This window comes from Strigops habroptila, chromosome 7 (genome assembly GCF_004027225.2).
Source record: "Strigops habroptila isolate Jane chromosome 7, bStrHab1.2.pri, whole genome shotgun sequence".
In the NCBI taxonomy this organism is placed as follows: domain Eukaryota; kingdom Metazoa; phylum Chordata; class Aves; order Psittaciformes; family Psittacidae; genus Strigops; species Strigops habroptila.
The window spans coordinates 42,487,197-42,511,534 of record NC_044283.2 but is presented as its reverse complement, the minus strand read 5'-3'; the positions used below and the strand labels follow the sequence as shown (position 1 = coordinate 42,511,534).

At 35.7% G+C, this 24,338-nt stretch overlaps 1 protein-coding gene across 5 annotated transcripts in view; it reads right to left on the bottom strand.

The window, feature by feature from the left end:
- Positions 1 to 24,338, bottom strand: part of FSTL5 (follistatin like 5) — a 293,863-nt gene that overhangs the window by 121,031 nt on the left and 148,494 nt on the right. For all 5 annotated transcript variants that reach the window (XM_030492605.1, XM_030492607.1, XM_030492606.1 and 2 more), the window contains one exon: positions 8,578 to 8,774. In XM_030492605.1, coding sequence (XP_030348465.1) covers positions 8,578 to 8,774 — 197 coding nt within the window. The remainder of the gene's footprint in view (positions 1 to 8,577; positions 8,775 to 24,338) is intronic.

Here is a 24,338-nt window from a genome sequence, read left to right as displayed (position 1 = left end):
TGCATGTATTAAAAACACTGTCACATAACTGAAATAACCAAACCTAATGCAACTCCTTCTGTAATGTTGCACAGTTTAAAGTTTTGTATGAGGCACAGAAAAAATGAATGTAACTATAGTTATAGTAAGGAATGTATTCAGATATGATTCATGTAAACACACAATATCTAAACAAATAATAGAGAAGGCCCATCAGAGCAAAGGGAAAGGACACAAACATTTTATCCTACCAGAGGTAGCTTCTGTATATTAATATAAAAGCATTATAAAAAATAATAACCTTGTTAGCACATTAGAAACTATGAAAACCATTCACAAAGACAAAAAAAAAATCACCACAAAACGAGCTTTATTTATTATTAAAGATACACATTACGCTACCTGAATATTAGTGTTAGCTATTTCTCATAATTTAAAAGATTAGTACATTCACATTAAACTGAATTAAGAAAAGATGAAATTATGTAGATCTTATAGCTGAAACATGAAGGATAAAAATGTAGCTTGGGAAAAATCAGTAACTCTAAGCCCAGTGTAATTATACAAGCAGCACTAAAGATATAACAGCGTGTACTGAAAACTTCACTCTAGAAGAAATCTCTGAGATTTCAAGGTGATGAAATGTGCTTGAACTCACAGCTGGTTCATGAAAAAGGAACATTTAGGGTGAGAAGTACTGTTCCTTTGCTTGTTTTTCATAAAAGGTGGTCTGAAATAGTTTAACACACTTGTTTCCACTAGCTTCAGTTGTACAAACAAGTATTATACTTCACACCTAAGGTGGAACAATAAAAACTTTGTTAAAGCCCACCAGCCCCTGACACTGCAGTACCACATTTTTAGTTGCATATTAGTGTTCTCAGCTTTAATCCCTTGAGTTGAAATGTGTCTTACGATGCCTTTCATTTATAATTGGTCCATTTTATTTAAAATAAGAATAGCAATAATTTAAAAAAGATTAGTCAGAATGATGGAGATATTTTCAAGAATGATGCTATGGATCATAGGGTATGATATACTCTCCTGGCGTTTATTTTTTATCTTCAGTAAACCCATAATTTTGACTACAGAATTTTGATTACAGATACAAGATTCTATGTGTGTTTATATATACAGACATCTTTACGCTGGCAATATATTTTGGGGTTTTTTGGAAAATTCATTCAGTTTTGATAAACACTCAAAAATTTCAGTGAGGACAGATTTTAGTTAAGGTATAGAAGTGATTTCATATCATGATTAATCTTAATGATCTGTGATTTGCTGTTAAAATTCCTGTTCTAATTTTTACCCAACAGGAATTGTCTTGTACTGGATCAGCAAAGCTGACTACTTACCAAGCCATTAACCACCAGAGAAGTTTTTTAATGACTTATGTTAGCATCAAATGTTTTAAAATCATCAGGATCAAACTGCCTGTTCACATGAGTCCCTAATACACTGGCTGAGGAGACATTTTCCTTGTTGACATCATTACATTTTAACCGATCTTCATGTATCAGTGACAGTCCATAACGTGAGACATCTAGTGACACAGCACAAATATTTAAACAGGGCAAGTAAAACTGTCAGTATTGGTTTGAAAAAGAAACAGTGGAATTAAAAAAAAACTAGTTGTTTGTTTGGTTTTTTTTTATTTATTTCTAAATGCTGTCATGACATCTAGGAAATACAGCCTGTCAGACAACACTATTTTTCATTTTCTTTTACTTATGCAAGGGATTTAATTTACTACAGCAGCCTGCTAAACTTAATAGCTTCTTGTAGGTATTTTTAATTTCACACCCTACATCACTACAAGAGAAAAATAATACTATGCAGTATCAATACTGCATATACTGCACAAATAAATAATGTCAGTAATTGAAAAACCTGAAACAATCCAGTGGTATTTTGAAAGTCTGGGGTGTTATCACAATCCTTTTTGATTAGTAATTTAAAAACCATAAAAAAAAGAAAATTGGCAGATGGTATATGCTATTGAGGTGAATAATAATGAGGTAAAAGGACATGGCAGCATATGGAATGAAATGGATCGCATGGGTGGATGTTTTCAGGAACAGGATCTGTGTTTTCACAGAGCCAAATGTAAGGCCATTCATCTAAAAATAAGAACCTAGACCACACCTTAATGAGGATAAATGGACCTGGAAAGCATTTTATCTGAAAGAGAGGAAGGATTTGTTGTGGATAAGGATGTCTCATAATCCTAGGATCATTCTGTAGCCTAACCAAGCAGTATAATTTTTTTGAAGTATAACAAGGTAACAAGGGGTAGAAAGGCAACGCTGGGACTGATTTTGAAACACAACATTCAGTTTGACTTGCACATATTAAAATTTAATATTGAGAAACTAGAAGGGAACTTTTCAAGTTACAAAGGGTCCAAAAAGTAAGCAGAAGCCTGCTGAAGACACTTCAGATTAAGAGAGCTGGGAAAAAACAATCTTTACACAAGGTATCAATCTGTATAGTTTTGTGGGCAGTGGTTTTGTTGTTGTTTTGGTGGTTGTTCTGGTTTTTTTTTAAAGGGAAACTAGTAATTGATCATATCGCATTCCATAAGTACTTTTGGGGGAAGAAAAATAAATACGGACACTTCAATTAGGCAAACAAAAGTTAATAGGAAAGGAAAAATTAATAACACCTCTGAAACCAAAAAAAGAAAAGCTACAGAAACAATTAACCTTGAATCCCAGGATTCTTGAGTTCTCCTTGATGTTTTCAAATCAATGCTGCACACTTCCTTGTAGATTGTTTTTGCTTCAGCCAAAAGCAAGACATTACATATTTTTAATTAAAAGTGTAGGATAAACAGAACGAAATTCCATGTCTATAATACACAAGTTAGATTAAATGATGGTGTATCACACATGATCTCACCATGTGCCTTAAGTCTGTGCATAAATCCCTGTCCATGGAGGAGAGAAGAGTAAAATTCAAAGAAACCGATTCTTGAGCCAATTCTTTAAACCCAGTCTGTGTCCTCCTTGGTTAAACTAAACAGGCAGTAATTAGTATGGGAGGCAGGATAGAAACAGGCAAAATTTTTAGTCAGTCACATGCTAGAAACAAAATCCTTACTATAAAGGTTAATGACTAAGATGATCTGCACAATTCTATGATTGTGCTAGAGAAATCATATACGGGATTATTTGATTTCAGACTTCTGAGCTGAAAATTTGTATCAGGGAATGTTCACAAATATTTATGCTGACAAATTTTACATTTCCATAAAGAGAGTGAAGTATTTACTTTCAAGAACATGCAAAAGGTAAGACATACAGCAAAACTGCTTCTCTCTTTATGGCTCACTGTGAAACCTCATAAATACTGAAAACTTGCAAACTTACCTAAATTTTCTAATTAAATATGGCTTTTCTAAACTAACATGTTTATACTTGAGAATTAAATGCTCTTTTAAACATGGAGGAGAGATTTGTATCATTTGGAAAACATTGTGGGGGGTTTTTTAACAATATAGCACACATTTATTTCCCATGAAACTATACATTGCTAGCTAAGTTCAAAACCCCTCAGGAATTTAGTCAGTACTACTCCAGGAGTCTGGGAAAGGCAATCTGACTAACACTGACAAACTACATGTCAGAATAGATTGTTTCATTCATTTCAACTTGATTTCTGAGAGCCACAATGAAATGTCTGCAGATGTTTTGAAACTAGATCACAAATAACACATTTCCTTTATTAGTCCACCTTACCAAAAATTTTGTCAGTGATTGATGGTCCTTACGTACTTCCCCAAATAAAATGCTACTGAAATACAACTACAAGCAAAAACTTTATAGAGAATATGGTTGTTCAGTTTAAGTGTGTTCATCTTTCCTAAAAGCAAGTATCTTGTAACAACAGTATCACTCAGTGCTTGATCTAGAGTACATCAAACACCAAACATTGTGGGAATTGTGCTCCAAATTAACTCTGACTGCACTAGGGGGCTCAATTACTTTGTTACGCCATAGAATCATAGAATAGTTAGGGTTGGAAAGGATCTCAAGATCACCTAGCTCCAACCCCCCTCCATCTCCCACAGCAGTAAAATTTTGTGGAAATTAAAGGAATTGGTGATTTATAAAATCAAATTAATAATAAAGGTTGGTAAATTGTTCCTTGCTTTAACTTCCCCTAACCCAGTTACATCACAGTTTACCCCTGGATCTAGCCAGGAAATGAACCTGGGTTCAGCTTCCTTTACAGTCTACTGGTGTGTTTCAAAGGACACTGTTTCATAAGACAGAATTTAAGCGTTATTGAGCCAGAGAGAAGTAACTGAAGAAGCATAACTACTTGGCCTAACCTTGAGGTCATTGACTCGAGAAAGGGATATCCTAGACAACTCCACCTTCAGAAACTGCTGCTTCTGTATTTTGCATTAGCCAACCACCAGACTGTGCCCACACAATCAGGCGTCCTCTTGTTTACAAACGTTTCTTCTCAACTTTAAGCATGGATTTTGTTCCTAGCCAGAAATGGAGAAATTCATAGCTGCAAGACTGAAGTTAGCAGTTAGATTTTGCAATGCTTACACACTTCTGAGGATCCTAAACACTCCATTTGGACTGAAGAAAAGACTTCAAGCTGTCTACCCAGGTACAAGAAATATTCACATGTTGTAAATATAATTGGTATTAACTTAATTCTTAGATGTAGGGTAGAATAAATCTAATTTTAAAAGCCATTCACAACCTTTTTTTTCCTTACATGAGATTTAAAACAATAACTGAATATTCATAGGTAACCAGAGGAATCAATTATCTTCCTTCATTTTAGATTCATTTAAATTCTTCTAGAGTGCTTCAAAAAGAAACCAAAACAAACCCTTCAAGGAACGACCCCACTTTACTAGAAATCATGTAGATATGTTGCATTTATCTTTGACCAGAGGTCATGAAGATGATGAAAATTTTGCCTATTTGACAGCCCACGCTTTTGGAAGTGTAGATACTCTGATTAGTACCTACCTCTCAAAACAGAGCGGTCTAAAAGGTTAACTTCCTTAGTAAGTTCTTCCAATATCAAGCCACATCTGACTTGCCAATACAGGATTTGGAAACTATAACATTAAATGAGTTAGGCTCAGCAGTGAAAGCAGTCAAGTCAGAGAAGAATTTATATGGGAAAAAATGTTCACTTAGCCTGCATGGAGCTACATAATTCCACCACTTTATCTTCATTGCAGACTACCTGGTCTGACATTTACACTGTGCAATGGATTGTTGTTTTTTTAACTGTAATTCTGTATTAGACTATTACAAAGCCATGAAAAAAATTATACTCAGATGCCAGAATTGTTTAAAAAAAAAAGCATGATGATTTTTGATTTATTGTTATAATACTTAAGTTTTTAAAAAACTTTCTCATTATTTGAAACAGGTTTTTTTACAAACAGCACTATTTTTGCTTGTTCTGGAGGGTAATATTCATTTTTCTTGCATTGAGATGCAGATGCAAGAAATTTATGATTTCTAATCCAAAATACATCAATAAAAATTGGAGTGTTCCTGTCACTATTTTCAATCTTCAACTGATTCATTTCAATTTTATATTAGGTATGGTGACTATATGGACACCTATGAGACAATAAAATGCAATCCAAGAGCATGATTGGACTCACTGCACAGAAAGATTGAGGAGATGTAAAATTTAAGATGCACTAAAGAATGAAATTTCATGTGAACATAAATTAACTTCAGGAATCCCTGTTGTTTTCTACAACAAATATGTTATTTTTCATAGTCCCTTCATATGATTAAATTTAAAATACAGGCAGGCACTATTATTTATTACAGGTCTGCAGATTTCAGAATTTTGGCTGTATTGTGGGCACAACTAAGAAAAATTCTCTAATCTTGAGAATGTTTCCAAGACTACACTAATGCTTGCCTTTGGTGGGTTGACAGGGGGATGGGGAATGGAGGTTGAGGTCAGTTCTTCACATGCTGTCTTTCCCATTCCTTTCTCCTCAGTGGAAGGACTCCTCACACTTTTCCCCTGCTCCAGCATGGGGTCCCTCCCTTGGGTCACAGCCCTCCACAAACTTTCTCAATGTGGATTTTTCCCACAGGCTGCAATTCTTCATGAACTGCTCCAGCATGGGTACCTCCCCCAGGGCTCAGTCTTTCAGGAACAGACTGCTCTAGTGCGAATCTCCTGCACGGTCATACCAACAAACCTGCCCTAGCGTGGGCTCCTCTCTCCACAGGGTCAGAGGTCCCGCCACAGGCCTGCTCCAGTACAGCCTTCCCATGGGGTCACAGCTTCCTTTGGGCATCCCACTGCTCCTTTGGGGTCCTCCAAGGGCTGCAGGTGGGTATTTGCTCCGCCATGGACCTCCATGGGCTGCAGAGGACAGCCTGCTTCACCATGGTCTGCAACATGGTCTGCACCATGGGCTGCAGTGGAATCTCTGCTCCAGCACCTGGAGAACCTCCTGCCGTCCTTCTTCACTGACCTTGATGTCTGCAGTGCTGCTTCTCTCACATATTGGCCAGTGGCGGGTCCATCTTGGAGCTGTCTGGCATTGGCTTTATCAGAGAGTTGGGAAGCATCTAGTAGCTTCTCACAGAAGCTACCCCTTCTTCCCACACAAATCAAATACACTCCCATTCAGCCCTGGGGAAGTTCAAAGACCTAACATTCTTCCACCACCCTTCCCCCTCAATAATCACACTTCAAGAAAGTTTATGGGCTCAGCATTCTCTCAGTGGCAGGGATGTTGCTCACATTATGAATCAATACCTTCTAGATAAGCGTATTCAAGACAAGGTCTTTTTGTTTCTTTTCTCCTACTACAGCTGTTCCAATTTTTTAGAAATACTGATAGCAATCATATATCCTAAGGACAGAAAACAGCAAGAGTCTGATCCCACCTTGCAAAACAATCTTGATTTTTCAAGCTTTTACATTTGAAAGAACAAAAGACATTAATTGGTCTAAACCTCAGGAGGATGAAAAACAGTGTCAAGTTTTCAACAATCAAAGATAATGCTCTGAAAAACAACACATTTCATTTGAACATACTGCTCTGAGTTCTTTTAATTTGAACTGAGAGAACTGAGAACTGAGTCACCCACTTGGTTTCTTTTCAGCACATATACAGGCTGAAATCTTCCTCCAGCAGATGAAGGCAAAGATTTACAAATATTGAGATTATACAGGAGCTAGGTTCTTAACTGCAAAGCTGCATATAGTCTGTGTTTTGCAAAGGTGATTCGGTGTTTCCTTTTGTCATAGGAAAAAGAGACAAAGGTTCTCAGCTGAAGCTTCCGCTACTGAGAAGGCTTCACAAGACGCAGGTATAGCTCATCTTTCTTTTTACCCTCTGTTCAAACTGACTAAAGAGCGATTTCTGAGAGCAACAGGTTAGTTCATTGTGTCTCTTACCAAAACACACAATAACAAACCACACAGCACTAACAATGAACTTTTTTTACATTATTCTGTAGATTGAATAATTTGAAGTTTCTATAATGAATGTCAGCCAAGCCACAAAGCACCATGTTTGGGTTTTAAGGCTGTCTGACCTGTTTCAGTGCAAGAATTTATTTCTCTTAAACTATGTCTGACACAAAGAAACAAAGGAAAGTGGAAAAGCATACATCTAGCAGCTGAATAGAGAAGAATTGTTTCTTTATACAAACCTGGAAATTATTGAAAATATTTTTGATACTGACCTTCAGCACTAGTACTTTAGTCTTGCTCCTCTAATTAAGAGAGCATGATTCGCTGATAATTAGATAGTGGATCTGTAGCGGTGAAAGTGTTCAACTATTTCACAGTAGTTAAATGACGGCTATGGCAACAAAGTCATTTTTTTAAATGGGTCATTTATTATTATTTGAAATTATACCTATATTTGCATGCAGCCTCTGGTTCTAGAAATTGCTACTAAAACTTTAGAAGTTAACTGTATGGAAATGATAACTCCAGCCTAACACCTTAGGTATCATATATTCACTCATAAATACTTCTTAACACTGCCATGTGACTTAAAACATAGAAAAACCATCAACAGTGGCCTCTAAGAAATCTTATTTTTCTTGAATTTTTAAGTGGCTTCCTGGTATTAGACTCATTAATATAGCTCAGCTATATTATATATGCCATACAGAGACTACCATGAACTCTTTTTCCAAGACTACTTCTGCACTTTTCTAGCACCAACTTGTACAATGCAATAATACCTGTTTAGCATTATAGAAGTGATTTAAAAAATAATTTTAATTGCTTTAAAATTCTATAATACATCTATACAGTTGGACTTTCTGATAGCATGCTGTGGATAATAAAACAACTCACGGTCAATGCAACCTAGAGTGTTCTAACCCCCTAAGGTATATCCCAAAGCATTATACTCAAGTTTCTGAATAATCAATGCCGAATTTCTCAATAATTCAGCTTTTCAAAAATTCTTAAATGAAGTTTTCCACCTCAGAGACTCACATATATTTTCTAAAGTGAAAGCATCTCAAGACATAATAATATTCCATGTGTGCAAGTCCCGACAGAGATAACTGAATAGCTACTGTGCTAATGGAAACAAAATCTAAACCTTACCTGAGATAATTCATTAGTGTCCACAAGTCCATTGTTGTCTGAATCAAAATAATGAAACATTTGATCTACAAGAAGTTTCTTTAAAGCCATTTTCTCATCAACAATTTTATCTTCTGACGGTGCAATGTATCTCCGACTCTGTAGATCCAGTAACATATTTTTCACTTGGGCATATTCAGTAGGTTTGCATTTATCCCCTGAAAAGAGAATACACAATACAACATTATCCTGAATTTCATTTCTTATTAAGAGTTTAAAATTAAATTAAGAAAAAAATAAAAGAGGTAAGGAATTTGTTCTATAGTAGTTGGATCCATACCATTTCCTTGCCTGATCTTCAGATTAAGGCAAAAAAATTATTGCACTTCTAGATACTTTCTGTAGACAAAATTATCTGTGTATGGAAACTAAAGAAAGTTTTAACAGTTTCCAAGCCTGTACTTTTTCATTTAGATCATTCTGGAAAGGTGCATCTGAAAATTTTTTAAAAGTTTACCTTTGGCAAAGTGTTTCATATACACTTTCATAAAGTGAATACTGCAATGTAATACATGCAGCAAGATCTGGTAATATGATAGAAAATAATACATTCTAAGGAATATATTTAATCATAATATTTGACTTAAGGAAGTAGAAATTAAACTTGAGGACTCATAAGCTAGCTGTAACTTTTCATTTACTGGACATACCAAACTTATTTGAACAAGTAAAAGTGGGACTGCCAGAAGAAGAGAAGGGATATTTTTTAAAAGATCTAGTTTAATCTTTTCATTATGAAGTCTTCTATAAAGCAGAAATTGCTACAGCAAATATCCTACATGTATGGATTACAGTCACTACTTATTCTAAGACGAAGCACCAAATAGTGTACGTCTGGTATTCTCTTCTATCAGTCACTGAACATTTTAAATTGAACAGAGAAACTGTTCAGAAGTTTTTGCTTTTATTAAGACAACCTTGGTATTTCAAAAGGGTTTTGATGAGATACGTAAATGTGGACCAGCAAAAATACTTTGTATTTGTTGCAAACATATATTTACAGTTAGCTATTACCTAAGTTAACTTCAAGTAATGAATTCAAGACTAGAACAATACCCTGATTTGCAAAGAAAGCTACATTCAGGTTTGTTTTTTTTTAGATGCTATGAAGAAGATACAAATATTAATGAGGAACAATTATTTACCTCACAGAAACTCCTCAGGTGGTGGTTTTGTTTTGCAAGTGGATCCCATTTAAGAAATGGCTAATTTACATGTATGAGAGTGGAATTTATTATTTTATTTTATGGCATATGCATTATGGTGACTTTACCGCTACGTACACCTCTATCACCATTTCATAAGGTAGAGAGCAAAAGAGTTCCTAAATGCTTCTCACTATCCTAGTGACACTCAGACCTAGAAAAGAAGGACTCCTATGACAGAAGTTAAATCATGGAAGTAGACAAAATATTTTTAGGAATCAAAGCCACTCTGGCTTTTTATTTTATTTTCTTCTAAAATCCACTGCCTGTTATGTAGCTGTCTGACAGCCTGAGCTACACATACTATTTGCATATTTGTCCTTACCTGCCACAGGCATGGAGATTGAGGACATACCATTTGTAAGAGCTGAGTTCTACATGACTGCTTTTCAGGGGTCTAATGCAAAACTACTCAGTAGGAACACATGTTTATTCCTTAGCTATTCTGGAGCTGCAGTGAACAAACCTTTCCATCTGAAAGGCTGTGGGGAGGGAAGAGAGCACTTCACTTAACATACTCTAATTCATTTGGGTGAACTCCAAAAGACTGGGCCAGGAAAACAAGTATCATCCTTGTTTCCCCTAGATAACTTTTCTGGCTGTGGTCCCCTCAGAGAGAGACAGCTTGGTTTTACTCTGGTGCAGCTGAAGTCTAACATCATTTTACCTATACACCTGGCAGGAAGGCAAAAAGACAAATCCTATTTCTTATTGTATATTGCTCAGACTTACCTACCATGTCCAGATTTTATCCTCTGTAAATTATTTTTAATTAAACGGTTCTCATTCTGCAATTCCCAAAATGCAAAGAGCTCTTTCTGCTTTACAGATACACAAGTAAAGCGGTTTATTTCTCAAAAATATCTCAATATATCTCAATAATATTAAATCCCAGATTTGTCACAGTATTTTTGATGAATCGCTACATGTCTGAGTCAGAAAAAGAAGTGGAAAATGAACAAAAAAGTCACACTGGTTTTTTTTTTGTCCTCGAGGCACAGGGCAATGTCTCTTATTTTAATAATCAAGAATTGAATAGAGGTTCTCACCTCTGCAAAGACAACAATGATAATGTTCATTAGAATAATAAAGATTATTTATTAAATGTGGACAACTTCTGCATAGATCACACAAAGAACTCTGCATGAGAGATTATATATACAAAGTATGTAAATTTAGAGAAAAAATATTTATATATCACATGAGCATGAAAAGCATTGTCATAATTAGTTCCTTTTCCTACTTTCAACTTATAATAGTTTATGAAAAAAAGTTTTAAAGGAAGTTCAGTTGCAATCCAACAAAGACATTTCAATGCACTTTAGACATTTACTTCACATCTAAAGCTTAAAGAATGATGAACTAATGTATTCTTTCACAATACCTATTCAGAGAGAAAGAACACAGTCATATTTTCTACAGCATTTCTTTTTTGTACATTTCCCATTGCATAGCACAAACTTCTGAAACTAGCATAATAGTCAGATAAGAGCACTCTTTTATTACATGTTTATAAACTATTTTTGCATTTTTCCAGAAGGGAAAAATATTTGTACTGTTCTTTTTAATATACAACATAAATGCTGTCTAATACAAAGATATCTGAGACAGCTATTGCCACAAGTTTGACTACTTGCAAAAAACTTTATTCATCAATTAAGAACAGAAAGCTGTTAATAGCCACACTCTTTACCTAGTAAAGCTACCACACCAGTGTCACCAAAATATCTTAAGTTACATGGTTACATATTACCTCATCAACAGAAGAACATGATTTCCTGAGAACAGTTTGCTAAAATCTATTATACGTGTTCTACACCAAGATAACTTTTAATTTTTATTTTTCCTGTTCATGTGATGTCCTTTGGAAATATTCATAACCTGAAAAGTAGCTCAAACTTATATTGTTCTATTAATTATTTTTAATAAATTTAAATAATTTAATTTAAATAAATAATTTAATTTAAATAAATAATTATTTATTAATTAATAATGTTGTATTAATTACTAACAGAAAATATTAATGTCTTTTTAATATTAATGAAAATAGAATTAAGGGTAGATGATGTCAATCATCTGAAAAGTAGCTTTTTTATAGACACTGAAACATTAATAACAATGGCATTCTTAAAACCAGCTGTAAGTTGAACACGGTTCACGAAACAATCTTCTCTACAACCCATCTTCAGCAGATGCTTATTTTATACTTTTTTTATATATAATGTTAAAGCCTACCCTCTTTATGAGGTTGTTGTACCACCTCTGTAAATAACAGCTGTAATCTGCTCTCAGTGTATACCTGCTCACTCTGCAGATGAACCTCACTGAATTACAGTCCCAACCATAATAGTCCACTGGCATCTAGTGTGTGGGTTTTATGTTTGATAGAGCCTATTGTGATTCTTCAGGTGCTTCACTAACTTGTTTGAAAGCTAGTCCACATGATGAAAATACTGCTAACACCTCTCAGAAAAATCTCCGTTGGCCATCATTTATGGTTTGAAACAGATGCTATTTTGTTTCTCACTTACCTTATTAAGTTAGTCTGACCCATAGAAAAAACAGCTTTATCAACTAATTCGCACTCCCTGTAACCAGACTGTGTCACAGTTCTCTAATATGGAAGTAATATTCCTCTATCTCTTTATCTGGAAAGGATGTCAAGGTCACTGCACATGAGCACATGGTTTGTATATAAGGGCCAGAAGAACAATACTCAGGCATTTAATCACATTGGTAGCACTCTACTGTATCTTAAAATAACTTTACAAAATCAAAAAAACCCAAAAAACCAAACAAACCAAAACCAAACAAAATATTAGAAATAAATGCTTAGTTTTCTGTTGCCCTAGAGTTTGGGGTGTTTTAGGTATTTTTCATGACAGATCATAGTAAGTAATGCAAAAATAACCTACATCACTGAAAGTAGCCTTTGCACCAAAGACTCCATAGTCTTGAACATAAGGACAAACATGATCAGTGGATGCAATTGACAGTTAAGGGGATGACAAGAAAACAATGAGACACTGCTAGTCAACACAATGCAGTTTCATTAAGAAATCACCCTCTAATCTCATTTCCATGACTGCCTTTCACTGTAGTATTTAAGGAAATGTAAAGCAGATGTTTAAATCACAAGAATGAGGCTCTGTTTACAGGAGACCTTCGCCAGGCTGGAGTAGCAGCACAGCGAAAAACTTAGTTGCTTTATTTATGTTCTAATTTAGAAAGCATTACTTGTGAAATTGTTGTCTCAATGACACACAAATGGTAAATGGAGATTAAGTACGACAACATTTATAGTGAGGAAAAGTCATTTATGCTTGACGTAATGGAGAAAAACAAACTACTGGGAATATATCACTTCTGAAAAGATCTACTAAATTCTATGTAATTATCTTCATACATGAGAGTAACCTACACATTGTGCATAATTTACATAACCTTTTCTCCATTTATGAACTAGGCTTCCTACACAAATAAATAGTTCATTTCTGAAAAAAATAGTAGAAAGCAAAAATAGCAAATTTCGTGTTTTCTTGTTATTTTTTGTTTTGTTTGGATTTTTTTGGTTGGCTGGTTATTTTTTTTTTTTTTCATTCATGGAAAGGACCTATTCTACTACATAGAACATTTTCTCAAAAAGAACCAACAAAGCAAAACAACCAACCAAGCAAAAAAAAACCCCAACTTCTGCTATGATTTATTTTACAAGTTATCTGACATCACCTGCGCAATCCTAGAACATGTGCACCTAAAAGTGACAAAACAAACACACTAAAATTGAAGTGCAGTTCTCTGGTCCTGTATCTTGTAATTCCTGAAGTAGTGATAGTCCTAGGGCTTACATACTCCAAACTCAAAAATAGTTGAAAAGTAGAAACACTTGGCTGTTTCCTTCTATTCAGTACAACAGCTTTGCAGCTATATCTCTGTTACCTAGGAAACAGGTGAAAGTTAGATTTTTCAGTGCTACTGTCCTTCTAAGCAGTATTGAATAGATGCTATTTGCCCATAATAGAGAAAAAAGTTGTATTTGACAATTTAAGTCTTACTTGATTTTCAAGAAGAAGATAGGTATCAAAACTAACTAGTTATTTATGAAAACATGGCAAATGAATATACACATTATTCTTAACACCTGTAAAAAATATTAAAGAATCAACTAAGATTACAGTTTAGGGGTCACTCCTTACATTCAAATTCAGATATAAGGTGTTTGTATTACATAGTTTGTAGAAAAATACTAGTACACATAGAGAAGGAAAGAAAGAACCTATCATTTAGAAAAGACAATAAAAACAAATAATTTAATTTCTGTTCTCAGTTCTTTTACCACTTTCATGGTTAATACAGACATTTTAACCCTTCCTTGCCTTAGGATCTACTTAGCAGGAACAACTCATGTCAGAGAGCTATCAAATCAATAATATTCATGGAGCATCTATCTCTGTGAAAGTCATTAGCCACTGAGATACAATTGGATTCCGATATTTTTATGATTTTGAGCTGAGTTGCATCTATATAGCACAAATGGTTTTCATAAAGCCATTTTTTCCTTCAAAATTAAAATAACTTTTGCAACTAGTTTGCAGTGGAACATACCATCTATGAACAGTTTTAAGTATTCCAAAACTGATATACACATGAGATTTTTTAAAATGGAATAGGCCTGACAAGCAGTAAGCCTAATGTTATTCTTCTACACGCATTTTGTACACATTCAGAATAATCTCATTAGCCAAAATAATTCATTGCAAAATTATAAATTATATTCCATGAAGCAAAGATGAGAAATTAATCCAAGATAACATATAAATAGAAACACACACATTTATAAACTAATACAAATATACACACACACATTCATGTGCACATATACGCCCCCATAGACAAGATGGAGTAACTACAGATACAGCTAATATCAATTCAATTCCAAACATAATGCAAGAGACAACTTGAAGGTCTTCACCCATTCTTTTCAAGATCAAGTCTCTATAGGTGAAACATGAAAGTTGTAATCCTACTTGTAGCCCTCACAGATAAAGGAACATTTTAAACCACCAAAATTGCTTAGATTTTATCTGGAACAAACTTCAGATACTGCGTAACAATACCTTATTTCCCAGTATCAAACTTATTTTCCAAATCTAGAGCTCAATAGCTTGACCCTTACAGTCTGCTCTCCTCACTGAAGCTCTGGAACCACACTTGAACAGAAGACATCTCATTTTCGATCTATGGTCCAGAAGGTGAAGGGCGTAGAGAGGAGAGATTTACACTTTAAACTACTATTTTTATAGAAAAATTCTTGGATAAACAGGGATTAACATCAAAACTTTTCCTGTTGCAGCTGTGTTTTAAATAAAAAGTGAGAATTTTCTACCATTTTGTAAAAACATGAGAGTTTAGAGCTGCAAATCATGGCCAACAACTCAAAACAAACCAAAAAACCAAGCAAGCAAATAAAACCACATTTTTAGTCTCTCTGTGTATGGCTCTTTTTTTTTTTTTTTTTTTTTTTAATTATTACTATTTAACTTCTACAGGACTCGATTAGCACATGGACTGCTTTATGTCTTCTTTTGTAGCATCTGTACTTTTCAATGACTTTTATATAACTATCTAAACCTAAATTCAGCATTACTGTCCAAGTTCGATACTTGGGTGTTAAGGATTTCAGTTCTTCTGTGTAAATAGGTCTAAGTAGCTACAAGAATTGTTAAAAACTTTCAATGAAGTGTTGTCTATTTATACGTAATGTATAAACTACCTACTATCCAGAGACAGGAAGACAAATACTATATTTTAAAGTTATATCTGTCATTGTCCTTAGGCAAATACTTTCAAGTGATTAACATAGCTGGTATATAAAATAGAATTGAAGCTAGCTTTTCAAAACTTTATTTCTTATTTACAAAGTGGATCTAATGCTGTCCTTTCCTCAGATACTACCAGTTAAAATGCTCATAACCATTCCGATCTTTCAAAACTATAAATCATAACACAGAAATCATAATTCTAATTACACATATCTGCACAAGCTTGGTGTCCAGTCTTATCTGGAGACATATATATAACAGCTTCTCAGTGCTCAAACAATTTATAGTTCAGATAAATTATTCAGGTTTTCCTTAAAGATATACTGCTTAGGTTAAATACCACTAGAGGCTCAAACAAATTTGCATTAAGAAAATAAAAAAATAGCTAATATTATTTCATTTTTTCATTTTTCAGGATTAGTTAAAATAAATGATATATGGAGTGAAACAGATTATTCAAAAAAGTAACTAGGAAATTAAGAAAAGAACCAAAATTAGCATTTGGGGTAGTGGATGAAGACAGACACTTCTACTTGTTAATGCAGAGTGGTTAACATATCACAGATCTCTTGACAGAAGAAAACAGGTCATACAAACTTTCACTTTCAAGATGACATTTGAAAGCTCTAGCAGGTTGACAATAATGATCAAAACATCATTTTCCACAGCTGGGAAAACACTGAATGTGTGGGTTGTTTGTACTACACGTTAGCATCACAGACACCATCAGCAGAGTTAGTATGTAACTGGCATGTCAAAACTCTTCTACGGGACTGACCCTGCCTTCAAACAACTTATAAATCCACATCTCTTTCAATCAGTGGTACCACTTCTTGAAATTCTTAATGTCTCAGATGCTTACCTCAGGGTATTCTATCATAAAGAAGAAGAGATGAAAATGGGCACATTTAATAAATATGCTTCCTTTTCCAAATATATCAGATATTATTCTTCTTTACCCAACATGTGCTGAAGAGATTCCCTACTTGACAATTTTTTGTTTTCTTGGACCCAGCTCAAGGTTTCAGATCGGTTTTTCTTTGTCGCATATAGAAAAAAAAAAACCAAAACCAAAAACCAAACAAACCAAACACCCACACTTCAATTTCATAAGTAAAAATTCATATAGAACATTGATAAGAAGATAATCCTACCTTATTAAAGAAAAACTGAGAGAGAAAAAGAGAAAAGCAGTGAGTCCCAAAGGAAGACATTGGTAAAAACGAAGGTTGAGACAGGAGTTTAATGCAGCATTTTATTTTCCCCTCTGGTGGCATTAATCCAACCACTGCTATTAGTCTTCCTCCCACTGGGCTTAGAGAATTTTTGACTTGTAGTATCTGGAGTGATACTATGAAAGCTATGAAACATTATAGGCTTACATTAAAAAACCCGACAGATTAAAAAGTATCCCAAATCCAGCAGGGAAATACTTCTGGGATGTAAGCTTAGCCACAAATCTATGTAGAGTTCTGCTTTTACTTCTCAGGAAGCATGTGTCAGAGGGCTCTCTTATTTTAAAATAGTTACTGAAAGACATGAAACATGGCTTATATTAAGTCACAATCTTACTTTTCCCATGGCTTCCCAGAGATCTGGAGTATTTACAGGTTTATGAAAGTGAGGTCTCAAGACTGGGTTAAGCCTAGCTAAAACCACACTACAGTTAAAAAGGACAGTTCTGTGCCTCCATTTCTATTTCTTCCCCTCCATTGCCTATTCCCACTACGTCTTTTGTTCCACTTTTAGCACAGTTGGCTTTTGGTGCTAATTACAGAAGTTGTTACATTCAGCCTTTTCCTATGGGAAAAATAATTTGTTTATATATATGGAACCAAAAATTTATTGCTATTCAAATGAGTATTTTAAGCAGTCTATTAGCCCAATTTATTTAATTAATTCAGAAAAGTCTTAACACAGAAAAATATTACTTTAAAAACCTTCCTAGTATCCTCTTGAAATATCTTACGCTTTCCCTTGCAGTTTTTCTCTGGGTACTAAAGTTTCAACCTTTTCCTCAGGAAGAATTAGGGGGGAAAAGCCATAAGGAGTCAAGAGCCTCCTGAGATCATCATCAGGAGGAATACGAAAGTATGGTGAGAGGGTCTTCCTCCCCAGTCTTGGCATCTGCTTTGATTAGTTTTTATAAGTTTCACTATCAGAACCTGCTTCTTTTGGGTAACAAGGTTAAGTGTGCAAATGGAAAAATAAATCTTCTCCCAACCTCAGTTGAAATGAAAAGCTATTATTTGTTTAGCATAAACTATCCACAGGCAGTTTTGAGAGAGCTTAAGGCAAACAGGGTAGGCAATAGTCATTTGACCACTAGGCAATTTTTGAAACAGGTAAAATCAGCTCAGGCCAAGGCAAGACCAGCAAGTTCTGAGACCCTCTGCATTGTCAGGTCAATACAAAGGGGTTTGTGTATGGTTTTGGTTTTTGTTGGTTTGCTGGGATTTTTTTTAGCCAGGAGAGGGAAAAAAAAAAACAAAAATCACATTCTACAGGGCTATTCATCTTTAAGGCACTATTACAGTATACGCTAAAGCAATTCAGAGAAATCTGAGCTAGAGTGCACCAAGGTCAGTAAGTGTACGTGACAAAACTTGATTTCAGTATGCCTAAGGAAGAGGCATAAATAGTGCTTCCCAGGTTAAGCACTGTATTTCTGTACTTCTCTTTCTCCATCATTCCCACAAAAACACAAGGGAATATGCTGGTTTGGCACCATAAAGAGGAAAACCTGATTTATAAAATGAAACTCAAGTAAAGGAGCATGCAATCTGCCCTTGAATCCACACCATAATTTAACCTAACTATACTTGTCTGCCACCAGCATAAGCACGTCATCAAGTTGATTAAAACTCAACAACTTCATGTATCACTTCCAGATTCAGTGTTTCTTTACTGTAGTTAGCGTAGGCTTAAAATTGTATTTTGAGGTTTAAACAAATTTTCAAATTTGATCAGTTATGGTTGGGAAGAGGACGCCAAAAAGATTTTAGTGAAATCTGAAACCTTGCTGAGACCTGTGTGCAGCCCCATTTATTTTAATGTTACTAGGTCACCTGCAATAATTTTCTACATGCTTAACTGATTCACTGTTCTAGAAAGAAAGAAACATGATTCAGGAAGAGACAGCATTGTACTATGAAGACCAATACCAGTATCTCCCTTATAGAATCACAGAATCAACTAGGTTGGAAAAGACCATTAAGATCACCAAGCCCAACCATTACCTCAGGACTGCCAAGGCCACCACTAAACCATACCGCTGACGGCTTCATCTATATGGTTTTTGAACACTTCCAAGGACAGCGATTCCACCACTTCCCTGTGCAGCCTGTTCCAATGCCTGATCACCCTCTCTGTGAAGAAATTTTTCCTAATATCCCATCTAAACCTCTCCTGGTGCAGCTTGAGGCCGTTTCCTGTTGTCCTATTGCTTGTTGCTTGGGAGAAGAGACTGACCCCCACCTCACTACAACCTCCTTTCAGGTAGCTGTAGAGCGCGATAAGGTCTCTCCTGAGCCTTTTCTTTTTTCCAGACTAAACACTCCCAGTTCCCTCAGCCGTTCATCATCAGACTTGTCTTCTAGACCCTTCACCAGCTTTGCTGCCCTTCTCTGGACCCGCTCCAGCACCTCAATGTCTTTCTTGTAGTGAGGGGCCCAGAACTGAACATAGGATTCTAGATGCAGCCTCACCAGTGTCCAGTATAGGGAGATGACCACTGCCCTAGCCCTGCTGGCTAGGCTGTTTCTGATACAAGCCAGGATGCTGTTGGCCTTCTTGGCCACCTGGGCACAAGCTGGCTATGTTCAACCGGCCATCAATTAGCACCCTCAGGTCCTTTTCCACCAGGCAGCTTTCCAGTCACTCTTCCCCCAAGTTGCATGGGGGAAGTGTTGCATGGGGCTGTTGTGGCCCAAATGCAGGACAGAGCACTCTGCCTTGAACCTCATAACATTGCCCACAGCCCATCAATCCAGCCTGTCCAGCGATGCACAAAGGGCTAACATATTGTAAATATGACTGCTAGCGTTTTATAATGATACATCTTATCACGGGCCTTGCAATACTATTACATGATGGATGAGGCAAAGGTAAGGTACTTTAACAATCACACATTGGCAGGTTTGATATCAAAACCTCTGTATTCTGTTAACAATAATTTGGCATTACACACACACATACACACGTATCTGAATTTTTGTGCATACTAATCCTTGAAGTTAGAGTTGTATAAATCAAAGCAAGAAAAAAGCTTGGCCTACGCAAACTCACTTTCACTTACTTTTAGAGATGCATCATGTAAATTGCAAAATTGTGGGATTATACATGAATGTATTTTGACCAGTCATCCCTAAACAGAATTTGGATCATTGTTTCCTTTCACAGCCACAGAAATGGCTACCTAGAGAGAGATCAATAACTTTATTCCAGCTTCACTATAAAGAAATAAATGCTTTAGTCAGAGATTTCTCCATACAACTACAAAAAGCATGCTGACCTAGTAGTTGTTCCAAAGATGTTACTGTCTGTCGTTATGTATAGCTTTGTATCTTTATTCTTCATCTGTGGTTTCATGTAAAAAGACATTCTGCAATGTCTTTTTGACTTTATTTATCCCAAGTTTTTAGGATAAAAATAGATATTAAAAAAACACCCAAACATCAAGCTATACTCTAATTGACAACAGTTGACTTGACAGACCATTTGTGGATGAAAACATCATATAACAATTCTTGTCACAATTTTTAAATGTTAAAAACATATTCTACATTATTTCGTGTCAATAAAAAGTGGAAAGCTTCTGTTAATGTTCTATTACTCTCCCAATCTAAGTATTTCTTTGATAATGTTACAATTTACTTAACAATTGCCTAGTTAATGGCTTTTCATGGAATTGTTTTAGGGATCACTGAACACAGTGCTAAGAGATTATACAAGCCTGTCTTCATAATGTCTGACACGTATATATTGCTTCCTGAACAGGTATGTTTATACTTACTATATTTTACATAAATAATTTGGAATAGGTGGTTTGGTTTATATGTGCAAACATGACACTGAGCACATGTCAGAGGCTGTGTCAAGGAAAACAGCAGGATGTCTGGCTCAACATTGCTATGACAGGAAGACCGACATTGTCGATACCAGCGCCACAGCAGGATGTCTGTCTCCATATCACTATAGCAGGAAAACCACATTGCCAATACCACTGCCACAGCAGGATGGCAGGAAAACCAACACTACCCCCACAGCAGATGTGTGTGAAGGATATCTGTCTCCACATCGCTCACCAATTGACACCTTGGTGCAGGATGTTTGCCTTACGGAACCACAGGGTGGGGGGGGAAGACCCCCTAGTGACAAGTATTGGGCATGTACACCACCACCGGGTGGAGGACGTGGTTGCAACTATATAAAAGAACAGCACCAACCAGCATAGAGAGGAAGAACATCTCCCCCGCCAGCCTTGCAACTAACCGGACTGTCGGGACACCACAGCTCCAGGGTGGTAGCTATCGCTATGAACTCGTTTATTTTTGCCTTTTACTTTCCTTCTTTTCTCTTTCTCTCTCTCTCTCTCTGATTCTTTCCTCTTTCTTTCCTTCTTTTCTCTCTCTCTCTCTCTCTCTCTGGAATTTGTTGGTGGGCATTTGTTGGCGGGCATTTGTTGGCGGGCAAATAAAGTTCCTTGGCGCTTGACTCCGTTTTGAGTCTTAATTCTGTAGAATACGAGTAAAACCACACTCTGGCCTTTGACCAGCGCACGACAGTACAAGATACACTTAAAGACTACTTTCAACCTGTTTGCTAATATGGGGCACACAGCAATTTTGGGTCTATCTATCCTCTCACAATAGAATTATAGAATAGTAAGGGTTGGAAAGGACCTTAAGATCATCTAGTTCCAACCCCCCTGCCATGGGCAGGGACACCTTGCCCTAAACCACGTGGTCCAAGGCTCTGTCCAACCTGGCCTTGAACACCGCCAGGGATGGAGCATCCACAACCTCCCTGGGCAACCCATTCCAGTGCTTCACCACCTTCACTGTAAAGAACTTCTTCCTTATATCTAATCTAAACTTCCCCTGTTTAAGTTTGAACCCATTACCCCTTGTCCTACCACTACAGTCCCTAAGGAAGAGTCCCTCCTCAGCATCCTTATAGACCCCTTCAGATACTGGAAGGCTGCTCTGAGGTCTCCATGCAGCCTTCTCTTCTCCAGGCTGAACAGCCCCAACTCTCTCAGCCTTTCTTCATACTGTGTAGACTGTTTCTTCAGATTCTGTAACTGTGGCAGAGCTGACAGTTTTAATTCCATGCGCCTCTTCTTCACAGATAAATGAAGGGAGGTGGCGTAAGATTTCAGAATATTCAGCTGGCACAATGGACACAATTCTTGTCCATGCACCCATGTCTGCCGTTTCTATTCTCATCTATACATCAGTAACTAATTACATCTCATTTTCAGAATTTTACTGACACAAACCAGCTTCACTATCTTTTAGCAGATTTTGAGAGTTTTGAGAATTTGATATTGAGACATGATCCAGCATCAGCTGAAGGCCTGAGATGGAACTCCTCCTTTTAAAGATTTCATTTTAAAGTAAATAGGTTTCCGGTCTCAAAAAAAAAAAAGCAAACAAATGAAAAAAAAAAAAAAAACCCACCCTGAATGAGAAAAAGGCAACATTCCAGGTTACTTTTTGGGGTATTCCTCTTTCGGAGAATTCTAATCTCAAACCATACTAAAATGCTCTGCCTCACCCCATACTGTGTGAAACTTCTGCACAGTCCTGAAGCCATACAGACTCAGTTGTTCTATGGAGAAGGAGCCACATTCTCACTCCAAGAAGTTTTACCTGATCAGAGTACAAATCTCAGGACAAGGTATGGCAAGAGCAGAGAAGCTTTCAGTGACTGAATTATACCAACATCTGCAAATTGAAGAGACTATATTTGTTTAACAAAGATTTTCTTAACAAATATTTTTATATTTGTTAAGAAAATAGTGTGAATGTTTAGTAATGTTTAATATATCTGATAAATCTGCAAATTAATTAGGAAAAAGAGGTAAATTCTTCCTCAAAACTATGAAGCAATCATTATATTCAAATGCTTCCTTAACATAATGAAAACATTTGAGATGTTATCAGATATGATATTATTTTAGAGTAAAATTGGTTCCAGTTTCAAATGTAATTTTCTTGTTACCTGTATGAACAAAGAACAGCAGCAGCTGTGCTGGTTAACAGAACTACAACAGCAGGAAAGTAATGCGAGATGAGAGGCCTGGACAGCAAGAAACTCTAAGCACAAATTTATTGTGAAAACATGTTTGTTTGAATTTTCAGACTCCTAAACAACAGAAACAAATGTCAAACAAGTTCAAAAATAAGTGTAGATACATTCAACAATAACTGCCACTAAAAAGTCACCCCCTGCCATGTGATATTGCTGTTACTGTTCCAGAGAAAGTATGATTTGGGGAAATCATGTCAGAAACAGAGCATGTATACAAATACGTATACTTATGTGCACTAAAAATAAAGCAACAGCTAAGTTTATTAATAATAGATAAGTATTTGTTTGAAGCATTTACTATTTTGAAAAGTGTCAATTATCCAGTTAAGAAGGAGAAAATGATAACTGGGTAAGACTGCTTAAGAGAACTACATTCAAAGCAGACCCATTTTAGCTGCTATTATATTTTCATTGTTTCAGAAAAACAATGGAATACAGTGGGAGCATAACAATAAACTTCTAGCAGTCGCACAGAAATAATTGTAGTTATAAACAACAATTATACTCAGTTCTTATTTTTGAACTAAATAGCAATCAACTTTGGAAACTCATTTAAGAAACTACAAACAAACCTCATACAAATTTCATCTTGGTTGGCTGCTTAAAATAGCAGGCATAGATTTGATTTAGATAATATTCCCTCTGGTTTAGTTTGTTATACTAAACAACACTTGATAAAGAAATTAATACTCTGATAAAGATATTTCCTTTTCCTACATGAGATAAAAATATACAGAGATACAATTTTACTATCACCTTCAGATTACTTAGTGGGTTTCCTAAAACTGTTCTATTTTTGCAAACTCATTCTAATTCAAAATTAAAGTATAAGGAATTCACAGAAAATTTATGTACTGTCTAAAACATACTTTATATGCTCTGAAAATGGTGACAAAATCTCTGGTGATTCAGTATGACTGAATTCTGCATACTAGTACAAGAGTTTTATCTGGGGTTAATTTCCTCAGTAATTAGACACACAAAGTGCATTTGTTAAAATCCCTGTCCAGACATAAAAACCATGTAGTAACTACTATTAGGGTTGAAGTCTTAATTCTAGAATCTGTAGGAATATGAAACTGATTTTAAAGACTGAAGACTTTCAGTAAAGCAGTACATCGGAAATAAAATTGTACTGTGATACGTACCCAGTGTGTGAAGGGATGAGATGTATATTTTAATGATTTGTAAGTTTGAGCAGGTTAACCTAAATTTGCCTCTAGAGCTTAACTGAAAATGGAAGAAGAGAGGAAAAAAGGTGGAAAAGAGCTTCACATTACCCTAGTTCCAAGACATTTTCAGGTTAGGTAGTATTCAACTATCTAATAGTAGTAGTTGTCTACCTAAGACTACTAGCTCTATACCACTGACAGGTAAC